At 35.7% G+C, this 15,073-nt stretch overlaps 3 protein-coding genes across 3 annotated transcripts in view; 2 read left to right on the top strand and 1 right to left on the bottom strand.

Annotated features, from left to right (window-relative positions):
* The window catches only part of LOC107589976 (homeobox protein Hox-B5b-like), a 7,927-nt gene extending 6,483 nt beyond the window's left edge, over positions 1-1,444 (top strand). The window contains exon 4 of the mRNA XM_016278567.1: positions 1,403-1,444. Within this exon, the coding sequence (XP_016134053.1) occupies positions 1,403-1,444 (42 nt within the window). The remainder of the gene's footprint in view (positions 1-1,402) is intronic.
* Positions 673-11,464, bottom strand: LOC107589974 (transmembrane 9 superfamily member 1-like). The gene is made up of 7 exons (XM_016278566.1): positions 11,452-11,464; positions 9,958-10,013; positions 8,540-8,892; positions 6,246-6,400; positions 5,127-5,312; positions 4,596-4,869; positions 673-1,860 (listed from the first exon to the last, which is right to left on the bottom strand). Exons 1-7 carry the CDS (start codon positions 11,462-11,464, stop codon positions 1,467-1,469), a joined length of 1,431 nt encoding a protein of 476 aa, XP_016134052.1. The 3' UTR covers positions 673-1,466.
* Positions 11,465-11,701: 237 nt separating this feature from the next.
* On the top strand, positions 11,702-14,798 carry LOC107589973 (flap endonuclease 1-like). Its single transcript, XM_016278565.1, has 9 exons — positions 11,702-11,756; positions 12,199-12,288; positions 12,372-12,481; positions 12,567-12,703; positions 12,835-12,901; positions 13,044-13,175; positions 13,631-13,782; positions 14,297-14,411; positions 14,591-14,798. The coding sequence occupies exons 1-9, from the start codon at positions 11,702-11,704 to the stop codon at positions 14,666-14,668; spliced, it is 936 nt and encodes a 311-aa protein (XP_016134051.1). The 3' UTR covers positions 14,669-14,798.
* Positions 14,799-15,073: the final 275 nt, after the last annotated feature.

The following is a 15,073-nucleotide window of genomic DNA, read 5'->3' as shown; positions in this document are numbered from 1 at the left end:
ACACAGAATGGTCTGCAGTGCTGCTTCAAGTCCAACACCTTTTGTGTTTTATTAGGAGATGCACAACAGTTCTTCTGTGGCTTTATGGGTAATATTTTCACGTACACAATTTAGCAAAATCAGACAATATCGTGTCTAATATATACCACAATAGTAATTTCTTATTATTTAATTTTTGTAAATAAATATCACATTTGCAACTGGTCAGTGTTCAAAAAATGCTGGGAAATCACTTCATGTAGCCCTACAAGAGTGATTACTGATAAACTGTTTGAAAAAAATAGTTTTTAGAGAAGAAAGAAATCACCCACTGACTTTCAAAGCTGCTAACGACTTTCTACTTCGAGGACCTTGATAGAAATGTAGTGGAGTGAAAAGTACAATATTTGTCTTTCAAATGTAGTGAAGTTAAAGTCATAAGTTCCCAGAAAAAATAATACTCAAGTAAAGTACAGATACTCAAAAAGTGTACTTAAGTACAATACTCAAGTAAATGTACTTAGTTACTGTCCGCCTCTGATTTTTGATCAAATAAATAGAGCCTTAGTTAAAGAGACTTCTTTCAAAAACAAATTTTTGAACAAAACTGTGTAAGAACGTACATCAAAGGGACAAGTCATACCTGAGAGTGAGCTTGAAATCAATTTACACGTATTGTTTTCAATAGACACCACCATTGTTGCATTTTACCCACATTTATTTCTCTTACCATAATAAAAGTGACTTTATTGAAAACAGTATATTTACATTGCAACAGATCACAGTTGATGGCGACTTTAGAGCATGGTATTGCTTCCATAATCAATTCTTCATTTCTTCAGCTTGCTCGTGTTAAACCTTCCTTCCAAAACGACTCTTTTGGTCAAAATGTGTATACTGCACCCTCTGAAAACAATATGACATCTCTTTACCTCAAAGATTATAATATCCTTCCATATAACCAACATCCTCCTTTAATCATCAAGTAAACCCACCTACAGTACATATAAGTGCTTCATCTCCTCAATGGTCTTATGAAACATAGATAAGCATGAAGGCCTCTGATTCGTTCCCCTTATGTTTTGAAACTGACATTGAATCATTTTAGTCATATTCACTACATAAACAAAATCCAAAACAAAACTTCCAAAGTCTTGGAAACTTGGTAAGCAACATTTGAAGTATGAAAAGCTGTTCCATTCAGCACAAACGATCCAAAATGACTCTCACATACATCTGTATTTGATGTGCATATAATCTAGCAACTATATATATCTATGTGAAGTAAGTATCAGGGTGTTGGTGAGCAAAATAAAATTAGTCTTTAGTCAGTCACATTGTCTGTTCCCTATTCCTTTTAAGATTGGCATCAACAGTTTTGATAGTTTAATATACTTCAGCAACACAAAACCTGCTCATGCAGGGCTCCATGAGGACCTGGTCCACGAGTCTCTTCCCCATGTGAGGAAACTTGAGAGGAAACAAACTCAGTCCATCTTAAGGCTACGGTAGATGTAACGAATAAAAGACAGAGAAGCCCAGAAGGAGACCGTTCCTAGCATGAGCGAGAAAACAAACGCAGTGAGCAAGGAATATCCGAAGAATTCGACGCTCTGTACAAGGCCGCTCATGTTGGAGCGATTGTGGTAGTAGAAGAGTGAGTAAACAAATATAAAGATGCCAGTGGAGCCGGTGCTCAGAACACTTCTCCACCACCAGCGGTAGTCCTCGCCTGAGAGCAGAAAGTAGGTCAGGGCCACAGAGATGCAGGCGCCCACCGAGAGCAGGATGGCAAAGACGCACAACAGAATGCCGTAGAGTGTGTAGTGTTCACGACCCCACGCGGTGGCAAAGATGTAGTACAGTTCTACTGAGATGGCACTGCAAAGTCAAGCAGAAAAAAATGTGAAAGGAAGAGTGAGTAATACAACATAAAATATAAATAAAACTTTTCTTAAATTTATTTATATTTATATACAGTCAAACCAAACATTATTCAGACACCAGATATAACTTTTTATATTTTTTTTACTAGTGGGTGCAGGACACTATAGTTCATTTATGTAAGTGAGGATAGCAAAATAAAGTAAACTGACATATTATACCCAAAAATTCTTCATACTGTGGACTACCAGTAAAATTTATAAAAAATTTGGGACCGAAAATTATTCAGACACTTTTGACCTGACCATATTTTGCTTAAGTGTTTTTTTTTTCTTTAATTGCTAATGCGATCTTTTTACACCACAAACTGAACTAAATTAAGCATTGCTTGGTAATTGGTTGACCTAAATTGGTATTTTCTAATTGTGTACTTAAATTGTTTACTTTGGTTCATTGTAATCCATTACATACCTTTCTATCAAAGTTATCTGACATTATCAAGCTGAATTTGTTCTGACACAGTTTAACTCGGAGTTCTTGTCATATTTTATTACCATTTTCTAAACAATATCGAATAAACTTTGATAATGTCAAAAATGTTGAAGGAGTCTGAATACATTTTGGTTTGACTGTATTCCTATTATTTATAAAAATATTTTTAAAGATTCAATTATATATAACAGCATACAACAGAGGCACGCTGTGTGGGACTAATATAATATAATATAATACAATACACTCATACATTTATCAACATATTATATTATTGTAAGTCTCTTACATAATTTGTACAAAAATGTTTTCTCATGTAATATGTTGAAATATTTATTATTTATATTAAATATATAATTATATATTAAAACATTTTAAATATAATATTATATATTTACTTGCATGTTTTAAAAAACATAATATATACTTATTATTATATTAATTATATAATATATTAATATTAACAATTTAATATATAATACATACATGTTTAAAAAAATATGTATTATATATGAATATTCTATTTTATATATATATATATATATGTGTGTGTGTGTGTGTGTGTGTGTATGTATGTATATATATATATATAAAACTCTGTACAGCTATCTTTGTGAGGACATACATTGACCCAATGCAATCTCTAGCTCAGCGGTGGCGAACGTCGGTCCTGGAGAGCTGCAGCCCTGCAGTGTACAGCTCCAACCCAAATTAAATCTCACCTGCCTGTAGCTTTCTAGTAACCTTTCAGACCTTGATTAGCTTGTTCAGGTGTGTTTGATTAGGGTTGAAGCAAAACTCTGCAGGGCTGTGGCTCTCCAGGACCGACGTTCGCCACCCCTGCTCTAGCTTCTAACCCTTAACCTACCCATCAGAAGTGCCTCACCCAAACCCTTACCCTAAACCTAACCTTTACCTAATTATAACCTGACCCCTAAAACGAAGTCTTGACCCTCAAACAGGCCTTTAAAGGGGTCTCAGAAAGTGAGGACTGGCCAAAATGTCCTCACTTTACAAATTTGTCCTCACTCTGACGGTCTAAAACTCAAACCAGCCCTCACAAAGATAGCTGTACAAGTGCTCACACACACACACAAAGAGAGATTTATTTGGCAGATTTTTTTGGACCGAATTATTAAAGGGGTGGTTGACTGTTTTTTTCTAGGCTTGATTGTGTTTATGGGGTGCAGTCTAACGTGTTAATGCTTCGCTTTTTAAAAAACCGCATCATCCCATAATTTACCTTTATTCTACAACGCTCTGTCCCTTCTTTGAACACTCTGATGAGTTCCTGTTTTCATGAAGCCCCTCCCTCAGAGATACACAATCGACTCCGATTGGTTAGCTCAGTGTGTTGTGATTGGCTAAACCACCTCTAGTGCGTGTCTAAATGTCCCGCCCTCACCTCAGGTTGCCCTCCGGTTGTATTGTAAACAATGGCATCATCAATATTGCTTATAAATTTGAGCCCGATTGATACACAGAGAATATTTGTAAAGAGGATTACGCAGAACCTGTGCAAGCACACGGCTCTTAATGGTATGATTTTTGTTTGTTGTGGTCTCATACTTTTAGATACGCTGTTATTTGTAAATGCTACTGCTTATGTTAGCTTTCAATATACGGTTTTATCCTGATTAAATCTTTAATACAGCACGCCGTTTAACGCTTCTTGTAGCTTTGTGAAAAATATCTGTCTGTCCATACAAAGTGTATAATTGGAACACAGTTTATTGGAGCGGAGCTGAATGAGAGAGTGAGAGAGATGCAGAGTATGGGGTGCGAGAAACAGGTTTAAGAACCACTGCTTTAGAACATTGATTTTGAAACTTGTGAATCCATTAGAATCGTTAGAAGACAGAATCGCGATTCATATGAATAGATTTTTTTCGTGCACCCCTAGCTTTGACGGCATGGCAACAACTCTTCCTCTTCTCTAAAAAAAAAAACAGCACTTGCCCCCTTTATGTAAATGTCTGGATTTGTGATGTCACAAACCCGGGAAGTAACTCGTTGTAGTCCCTACGAGCCGTTTTTGTAGGCATTAAACTGCCAGAATTTTAAAAGATATCCCCGTTTGCATTGAACTTTCAGCGTCGTAACTTTGCAGGTATTGTTTATGCTCAAACAGCAACATTACACACTAACTAACTTTAAAAGAAAGAAATCACAATCAACCATCCCTTTAAAGAAAAGATTCCATTGTCTGGAAACCTTCTGCAGAGATTCACAGCTCTTACCTGAAAGGCAGGAAGCCTCCGATGGCCATGTGCACGGCCGTGTGTTTGTACCAGGGCTGCTGGGGGATCTGGCGAGCTATGTTACGTGTGCGACACGGGGCCTGGAAGTTGCCTGCTCTGTTCTTTCCAACAATTCCACCAATAACGGTGAGAGGGAAACCCACCAGCACCCAGGCACCAAGCAGCAGAAGCACGGTGGTGGCAGGCAGGGCCTGAGTCGATCCACTCCACCAGTGAACAGAGTTCACCACACTCCAGGTGAAAAAGAGAGGGGCTAAACGCATCAGAGAGAGAGAAAAACAAAGAGAGCAGCAGTGAGTGGGCGAAATGTCAGTTACTTCTGCTTATGAAAGCATTGTAATTATGACAAACTATATTTGGATTAAAATACTAGCATGCTGCACAGTATGTACAACGAGACAGGTAAGAGATTAACCTTTAAAATTAAAATACACTGAAAATGAAAAAAATCATACTGAGCAGCACACATTGCACTGCGAGTAGCAGATGCAGAAGAGTGTTGTGTCTCACCAGAGAAGAGCGCAGAGGTGAGGATAATATTCCAGACCCAGCGCTGGCCCTGAATCTGTGTGTAGAAACTGCAGGAACAGTAACCGGACACACAGCTGGTCAGAGCGTACAATACAATCGCTGCCGAGTTTATGGCACCATGACGATGGACATTAAACATCCCCAGCAGCGCCATGACAATGATTCCTAAAGAAACCAGGAAAAAGGATCCAGAAATGAGTGCGTTACCTGAAGGTCATGTTCTTCCTATCTGCAACACTCTTCTCATTTTCATCCCAATTCTCAACTGCTTCCCCCACTCAGTTCAAATATTTAAGCACTTCATTTAAGCACTACAATTGTTTTAGACAAAATATTGCAAAATCATCTAAACAAATGTGACCATGGACCACAAAACCTGTCTTAAGTAGCAATAGCCAACAATACATTGTATGGGTCAAAATTATAGATTTTTCTTTTATGCCAAGAATCATTAGGATATTAAGTAAAGATATTTTGTAAATTTCCTACCGTACATATTTCAAAACTTAATTTTTCATTAGTAATATGTGTTGCTAAGGACTTCATTTGGACACCTTTTTTTGCACCCTCAGATTCCAGATTTTCAAATAGTTGTCTCTCGGCCAAATATCGTCCTAGAAATCTCAATTTCAAAAAATTGACCCTTATGACTGGTTTTGTGGTCCAGGGTCACAAATAACAGAAAAGTAGTGACAGAGAAAACAACATAAAATAAAACATAAAATATTATTTTATTATTAAGGTGGTCATGAACGTCCTTTTTTATTATTTTGTACTGATCTCTGAGGTCCACTTATAAAGTTATCAAGGCTATTTTCTGTCCTGTTTTGGCCCCCTTTTCTGAACGCTCTGTTTGAATAGGCGTGGCGGATTGTAGACTCAGAAGTAAACGCTATGATTGGCTAACAGTTGTGAATGTTTGACAGCCTACATCCTTCACAGATGGACGCTGATGGATAAATGCATAAATACTCAGTACCTATCAACTAACGACTAATGAGAGAGTTTTGACTTGAAACTTACAGGATGTTTTTATAGTACAATGACCTCTCACATGTCAAAAGATGTTTTATATTTCTATAATGTAGTGTGTCATACCTGTGGCCAGAGTCAGAAACTGTGCCCCAACCCCTAGTACGGCACACAGGAGGCTCTTATACGGTGGGAAGCGAAAGACATCCGTGTGGATGATTTTCCATCCGTTATCCCCCTGATCCAGGTCGTCACAGCCGCCATCTTCCTCCACATTATACCTGTACACACATACAGCGACAGTGTTTGATCAGACCGTTGTTCATTAATGATCTCTGGGTAATAGGTGCTGATCCCTCCTCTTCCCCTATACGGATAATTTATTGTAAAAAAAAAAAAAAATACTATTTCATTGCTTTCTCCTGACTTACTATGATAATCAATTAACATAGAAACAATTAAAGGCAACAGTTACACAACAGTTCAAAAGTTTGGGGTCAGTATTATTTTGATGATAATAATATAACAATATAAATAAGTAGACAAGGAAATGTTTCTTGACCACCAAATCATCATATTAGAATGATTTCCGAAAATCATATAACATGACATGTCATATGATATATGACACTGATGACTGGAATAATGGCTGCTAAAAATGTAGCTTTTCCATCACAGATACTGTAGAACTTACACTGTAAGAATCTTCAAATAGTAAAGTTATTTTAAATTAGAATAATATTTCACAAAATTACTGTTCACTGTATTTGTAATCAAATAAATGCAGCCATTGTGAGCATAAGAGACTTCTTTCAAAAATAATTTTAAAAATCCAACTTTTGAATGGTGGCGTTCTAGAGAAACTGCTTGAGAATTTACTCAAATGTAATTCAACACACTCGAGACTTAACTCAATCTCATTAGATGGAGTCGCAATCTCCTGGAAACTTGTTTGTGTGCACATGTTGCTCAGGGAACAACAGAAACACTTCAACGTGAGCTCCCTGGTGCATCTAATGTGCTGCTAATTGAATGTGTAATATACATGTAACATTTAAGTAAGAAGTGACTTAATATAAATTGGTTTAATGAAGCGCAATTTGTATTCACAATGTAAACAAATAGAGTACATGATCAGCCATCAATTCCACTTTTAACGGATTCTTAATTGAAACTTTTATAAAATGACGATGACAGCAATATGATAAAAGATACAAATGTTCAATAATAATTAATTACATTTATTAATATGAATAAATCGCAATAAATAATTATTTTGCCAAAATAGTTACTTACTCTAAAGGCCCATACCCACCAAGAACAATTCTACCCACCAAGAACAAAACTATAAAGATAAATATAACAATAATTATATTAGCACCTACCCACACAAACAAGCAACTGTGTGCTGAGTAGATCCCATTTATCTGTCAATGTTTTTATTGTTCATCAGCTGGACAAAACTGTTCTGAAAGTGATTCCGATTTCATCATTATCATTACAGCTGTGATGTGGACATCCCTATTCTCATATTACAACATTAATTAAAAATGTATTGTTATCATTATAGTTATTGCATTTGGTGTGAACGGCCTTAAAGGAACACGCCACTATTTTTGAAAATAGGCTCATTTTCCAACTCCCCTAGAGTTAAACATTTGAGTTTTACCGTTTTCGAATCCATTCAGCCGATCTCGGGGTCTGGCGGTAGCACTTTTAGCTGTAGCTTAGCATAGATCATTGAATCTGATTAGACCGTTAGCATCTCGCTCAAAAATGACCAAAGAGTTTCGATATTTTTCCTATTTAAAACTTGACTCTTCTGTAGCCACATCATGTACTAAGTCTGACGGAAAATGATATTACGCAGCGCCTGAAAATAGGCTTATTGGAAGTTACCAAGCTGGGGACTATTTTCAGGTGCTGCGTAATATCATTGCGCCTACTGCACCCATTGTACGGCAGCAAAGTTCCTTGATTATTACGCCGGAATGAGAGTATAGCTCCTCGCCATATCGGCCTAGAAAATCGCAGCTTTTCATTTTCCGTCAGTCTTAGTACACGATGTAACTACAGAAGAGTCAAGTTTTAAATAGGAAAAATATAGAAACTCTTTGGTCATTTTTGAGCGAGATGCTAACGGTCTAATCAGATTCAATGATCTATGCTAAGCTGCAGCTAAAAGTGCTACCGCCAGACCCAGAGATTGGCTGAATGGATTCGAAAACGGTAAAACTCAACGGTTTAACTATAGGGGAGTTGGAAAATGAGCCTATTTTCAAAAATAGTGGCGTGTTCCTTTAACTGTACGCAGTTTATGGCTGCCAAGCAAAATAACAAATTGTAAATACCCATGTGTTCAAGTGACCTGTTTGGAAACTAAATTACTATCAAAAACGTGACGTCAGATACACCCTCACCTGGCGAAGTCATTCTTCAGCACCCTCATGAGGATGATGATGACGAAGCCCAGCAGCAGCACCACCAGCACTAGTGAGTTGATGATGGACAGCCAGTGGATCTCCAGAGTCTTAGGAAAGAAGGAATAGTCTCTAAGGCGCTCCGCCCTGCGTGAATGGGGCAAAGTACTCTCAAACCAGCGCACGCTGTAGGTGTGAGTGACCGTCAGACCACCGCTGCTGACACCATGGCCTGCCCCTCCCCCGCCTTCCTCTAATGGCTCCGGCTTCACGTCTTTCACAGACACATTGGCGAATATCACAGAGTCACCGTTGTACTCTATATTGAAGTCCAAGTGTGTCCACAGCCCCACCTGTTGTACAAAAAAAGTGAATAAATCAGGGTTATTATAGTTAACTAAAACTAAAACCATAAAAAACATTTTTTGTTACTTGAAATAAAATAAAATATAAAAAAAAAAAAAAACTGAAAATGTAAATCGCAATTTAGCTAGTTCCTAAGGAAATATTTTTCATTTTCATTTAGTTTAACTTGATGTACTAAAATAACTAACTCTAAAACTGAAATAAAAAATAAGAAAAACTATATAAAATAAGAAATAATAATTCTAATAAATAATTAATAATAAAAAGAAACCTAATAAAAGTTTCAAGCATCAGGATGCTTTATTCAATAAATTAGCAAATATCAAAACACAGCAGCCCCAAAAAGTTATTGGACAATTAATGTACATATTTAATATTTTATAAACTCTAATATACAGTAAAACAGTAATATTGTGAAATATTATTACAATTTAAAATAACTGCTTTCTATTTTAATTTATTTTTACTTGAAATGTTTATTCCTGTAATGCAAAGTTGAATTTTCAGCATCATTACTCCAGTCTTCAGTGTCACATGATCCTTCAGAAATCATTCTGATAAGCTGATTTGCTGCTTGAAAAAACATTTATTATTATCAATATTGAAAACAGCTGTGCTGCTTAATATGTCTGTGGAAACGGTGATACCTTTTTCATAATGATTCTTTAATGAACAGAAATTTCAAAAGAACAGAATTTATTTGATATTGAGCATTTTTGTAACACTATTAATGCCTTTACTGACACTTTATCAATTTAATGCATCCTTGCTGAATAAAAGTAATAATTTCTTTCAAAAAGAAAAAAATCTTACTGACACCAAACATTTGAACATTTGATATATTGCCTAACCGTGACTTGTCACAGCACTTACATATTGTTGCTCTTTTGTTGGTTTTGATTGATTCAATTGTCCTCATTTGTAAGTCGCTTTGGATAAAAGCGTCTGCTAAATGACTAAATGTAAATATTCTTCTCTAATGTAATGAATCACATACATTTATATTTGTGCCAAGCACTTTTTGTGAGACTGGCAGAAACATAGAAAAAGACCTTGTGGCTGTGAGGCAGGAATCCACTCTCTTCCATGTATCCCACGGTCTGATATGCTAGACTCCATTTAGAACTATTTTAATGACTTCTATTATTTTTACTTGACTGAATTTAGAGACTACGTGAAATATTAACAAAAACACAATCATGATATTTCATTTTGGGATGAACTAATAATTGAACAGAAATGGTCCCAGCACCTAAAATAAACAATCTTTCTTAGTCATTTATATCAATTTAATCATTTACATTTTTAGAATTCATGTAGACACGAATCTTGAAAAGTATTATGCATATACTACATGTTAAAAAAATATTTTAAATGGCTAGTTATATTATTATGCCTTTTTTTTTTTACTCACATAAATCACGTAATGACTAGATTAAATATCGTAGTTATAAAATACGGATAAAAAATGTATAGCCTGAATCGCTTTGGATAAAAGCGTCTGCTAAATGTATACATTTAAAAATGTAAATGTAAAATAAAATTCAAACGTGTTGGAAAATGTGTGGGTAAACAAAAAAAAATCATAATTTAATTTTGAGAATAACAATCCTTTAAGCGAAAATAATCATTTATATTACTTTAATGATTACACTTTTATTTATATAAATTTGAATATTGTAAAAAAACGAAAAAGTTCATGTAAGACTTCACTGATACAAGTACACAATTATTGCAAGTAGAACATACAAGTGAATAAATGAACAATAAAATGTAAAACAAAAATTATAGCATTAAATGAGGGTTACACTTAATATTACAGTGATCTGTTGCAATGTAATTGCATAAATAAGCACGGAGTTAAATAAATTAACAACATATACTTATTATAGTGCAGGGGTTTGGTTTAGTTGCCTGTAATTATGCATAATTAACCGATATTACCAGAGAAAGTAGTACACTGTAAAATAAAGTGCTACTGAAATCAGATTTTGTTGAGTGCAAAAAATAGAACCACCTCTTCAACGTCTTCAGCTTACTTCAAATCAGTGTTGAGAGGTTACACAAACAGATATAGTTAGTATCTTTCAGACATAAACAAACGAGATACAAATCAATCAGTCTGCACTCTGATTTAAAAGCACTAGAAATCATCTTCGCCTGCTGAGATGCTAGAAGTACTTCCGCTTCAGAGAAATGCAACAGACCTGCTTCAGATGCTTCCTCGGATTCCTCAGAATCGCTTCTTACTTTTCAAAATCCAGTCAACAGCGCTCCCGTATGTGTAATATCATACCCGCACATTGCTAGGGTTAGAAGACATCCGATCTGCTGGAGGGCCGGTGTCCTGAAGAGTTTGGCTCCAGCCCCAATTAAACACACCTGAACCAGCTAATCAAGCTCTTATAGGCATACTAGAAAGTTAAAGGCAGGTGTGTTGAGGCAAGTTGGAGCTAAACTCTGCAGGACCCCGTCCCTCCAGGACCGAGTTTGGGCAGCCCTGCTTTAATGGAATATTGTCAATTGAAATAAGCAGTGACTCGGACCTGGAAACGGCATTCCTTAAATCACAACTTAAGTGGATGTCATTTTGCATTTACAGCTAAACAAGAAAAAAAAATGCAGCTGTGCCAGTAAAAATATTGAGGCTGTGTTTCCGATATTGCAGGATGGCATAAATATAATTATATTTTATTTACTGATGTAATGTTAATATACCAAACTACTTAAACTACCAAAATCTGCTTTTTACTCTAAACTGTAATTATAAACACCAGTATTATAGAAAGCCACATGATGAATGAGTTTGTCATAAGTGGCCTGTCCATAAAACATGACCTTGTATATCCCGGTGAGGCAGTAACACTAAAATAATACAATGCACATTAACTAAAAGACAAATGAAACAAAAGTCTTACTGAACATCACAGATAACAATAATAAGAGGAAACTATTATTTACACTAGTCAACATTTTAAAGTGGATCAAAAACTTTCATCAAAGTTGTCCTACAACCTAGAACCAAAATGCGTTCTTGTTTTAGGACAACTTTGAACTTTTTTTTTTTATTTACTTCAAATGTTGACCATGTATAAAATATAATTGTATGTAATGTCATTCAGGAATGTCCTTTTACAGTTTTTCTCTGTAAATTAGTTACATTTACTTATATTTACAGTATAGAGGCATATAATGCAGTGTAAACATTTAAGATTTTTAACATATATGGTAAAGTAACTTGGTTAACTAACAGATGGTCTTTTTCTGTAAAAACATTTTCTGCTGTCTATAAGAGATCTTTTTATTTGAACCCCTACAGCTGGAGAAGAGAGGCGAGAGACGAGCGGAGGCTGAGAAACTTCTAGCTCAGGCACAAGAAGCAGGTACAGACACTTTCAAGACGACATGCTTTTTTAAAAAAAAAAGTATTATTTAACATGGATCCTAATTGTAAGATTTCTCCCAGGTGAACAGGAGAACATTGACAAGTTCAGTAAGCGACTAGTGAAGGTTACCAAACAGCACAATGAGGAATGCAAGAGGTTACTTACTCTAATGGGAGTCCCTTACGTTGAGGTACTGCCACAGTCACTGACAGCAGACTGCACAGAATTATCTTTTATTATGGATGTAAGCAAGATTGTATACCTTGCATGTTAAGGCTCCATGTGAGGCCGAGGCGAGCTGTGCTGCTCTGGTGAAATCAGGGAAGGTTTATGCCACAGCGACAGAAGATATGGACGGTCTGACATTTGGAACAACAGTCCTGTTGAGGCATCTAACAGCCAGTGAAGCAAAGTATGTATAGATAGGCTTTATATCTGAAATGATCGGTTTATGTAGACATTTGGATATATTATAGTCATGGAGATTTGAGGGCTTGCAGACATAATTGGATGTTTGTTGTTGTTTTTTTTGTTCCATCCTAGAAAACTCCCTATCCAAGAATTTCATTTCAGTCGTATTCTACTGGAAATGGGTCTGACACATCAACAGGTAAGACCTTAGCTTTATTTCAGTCTTATCTTTTGTACATCTAAATATATGTATATATTATGTGTAAGTATATTTACAATATATAAATGATAGAAGTGTCGGTTCTTTCTAATTGCTGTTTATGTTTGAACGACTTCCTCAGTTCATTGACCTGTGTATCCTCCTGGGCTGTGACTACTGTGGCACTATAAAAGGAATTGGACCCAAGAGGGCCATTGACCTCATTAAACAGCACGGCTCTATTGAAGAGATCCTAGTGAATATTGACTCAAATGTACGTTTATTTACACTTTTTAAAGGCATTTACTTACTGGCAAAATGTTGCAATCACATCCAAGATCATGTACTTGCATAGTTGTGCTCTCTAGTGGCGGTTAGTGTAGTGCTTAGTCAGAAAATCAATTTGGCCATATGGCAAGTGCATTGACAATTTCCTTGGTCATACATTTTTGCCCGCCATAATTTAGTTTCATTATATTTATTTTTGCACTTAATTTTTACAGTCTCTTGCATAATTTAAATATGTAGCTATATATATTTTTTTTTGGTAAAAAAAGATAATCCTGCCTAACTATCTCATTGCAGTAAACCGCTTACTTAATATTGCATCTCGGCTAAAATGCTAACCTAAACAACTTTGTGTGCTCGAATAATTATAGCAGCCTTTAACCACTACCTCCTCTTTTAGATGGTCTTTACAATATGATATTTTCTTGTTTTTTGTTGCAGAAGCACCCAGCTCCAGAGGACTGGCTGTATAAAGAGGCTCGGAGTCTCTTCTTGGAGCCTGAGGTCATTGATGGCCCCTCTGTTGATCTGAAGTGGAATGAACCTGACGAGGATGCACTGATTCAGTTTATGTGTGCTGAGAAACAGTTCAGGTACAAAGCAACCAAATCTCTGCAAAGACCTGTTTCTGCCAAAAGACTGCTTCTAAAACCTGTTTTAACTTAATCGATCTTAATTTGGTCTTAATCGGTCTTAAACTAGAAATCACTAATGTCAGAAAAGCCAGTCTAAAATAAAATTATTTAATTTACAAATCGGTTTACAAATGTTTGTGTGTGTGTATATATCTTATGTGTGGACAAACCACTATTTATTTAAATAACAATTAAAGCTACTTGTGACTGATGCCATATTAAAATGGATCTTAAATGGCTTGTACACAAAGGTTGTAACGTTGCACGTTAATTTGTGGGCAGGTTATAAATATAAGCTAAAAGCCAGCATCCCCCTTTTTTTTTTTTTTTTTTTGGGGGGGGCGAAAGCAGGTGAGGGAAACCTGTTGTGTTGTGAGAAGGAATAAATAGAAAGGAAGTTGTTCTCTTGTATTTGTGGTTCTCTCAGCAGCAGGATGTTTTTTTCAGATGTGTTAAATTTGTGTGTTGCCAGTGAGGATCGTATCCGTAACGGCTGTAAGAAAATCACGAAGAGTAGACAAGGGAGCACCCAGGGAAGACTGGACACATTCTTTACTGTAACGGGATCAATTTCCTCTAAGCGTAAGGTAGGAGGAAGTAATTACTAAAACTAACTTGTATAACTATATTGAAAATTAAGTACTCTGAAGAATAATACAGTCATGATTAATTTGATGGTAATTGTGCATGTCTGTCTTCATTAAACAGTGATTGGTTTATCTGTTTAAAGAAAGGTAATCGTATATATATATTTTTTATTATATAGGAGCCTGAAATAAAGGGATCTACTAAAAAGAAGCAGAAGACGAGTGCTACGCCAGGCAAATTCAAGAAAGGCAAATGAAAGCGATTTCAGCTAGAGGAGTTCAGAGCTTGTAGTGTCATTAACAGTCAAAACATTTCGTATTAAGGAACAAAACATGAGAACAGTTGCTTTCATTATTTTAATGAACCTGGGGAGAAAAATATTTAAATGCCCTATTTTCTGTTTCTATATTATCTTGAATAAAGATAAATATTTAATCATATCAGAGTGTTTTGTTTTCATTTGGTTTGCTTGCAGAAACGCTGTCTGAATTAGACGGAGCACTTCTTTGTTTTAAGGTATCTAAATAGGCGCTTAGTTTCAAGTGAACGCTCAAAATACACTATTTGGGTAACACTTTACAATAATTAACTGACACTTTAATACATTAACTAATGGAACCTTATTGTAAAATGTTACAATTATTGGTTATTAAAGCATATA

Source organism: Sinocyclocheilus grahami, unplaced genomic scaffold (assembly GCF_001515645.1).
Source record: "Sinocyclocheilus grahami isolate Dianchi unplaced genomic scaffold, SAMN03320097.WGS_v1.1 scaffold122.1, whole genome shotgun sequence".
Lineage (NCBI taxonomy): Eukaryota > Metazoa > Chordata > Actinopteri > Cypriniformes > Cyprinidae > Sinocyclocheilus > Sinocyclocheilus grahami.
This window is presented reverse-complemented; position numbering and strand designations above follow the sequence as displayed.

Excerpts from the sequence above, each read along its gene's own strand:
- LOC107589974 (XM_016278566.1), bottom strand. Across the intron at positions 6,401-8,539 it reads CTGAAGAATGACTTCGCCAG|GTATAATGTGGAGGAAGATG; the intron begins GTGAGGGTGTAT and ends ATGTGTGTACAG. Across the intron at positions 5,313-6,245 it reads GTTTCTGACTCTGGCCACAG|GAATCATTGTCATGGCGCTG; the intron begins GTATGACACACT and ends TGGTTTCTTTAG.
- LOC107589973 (XM_016278565.1), top strand. The coding sequence starts at position 11,702 with ATGAATGAGTTTGTCATAAGTGGCCTGTCCATAAAACATGACCTTGTA. Across the intron at positions 11,757-12,198 it reads ACATGACCTTGTATATCCCG|AGATCTTTTTATTTGAACCC; the intron begins GTGAGGCAGTAA and ends GCTGTCTATAAG. Across the intron at positions 12,289-12,371 it reads AGCTCAGGCACAAGAAGCAG|GTGAACAGGAGAACATTGAC; the intron begins GTACAGACACTT and ends GATTTCTCCCAG.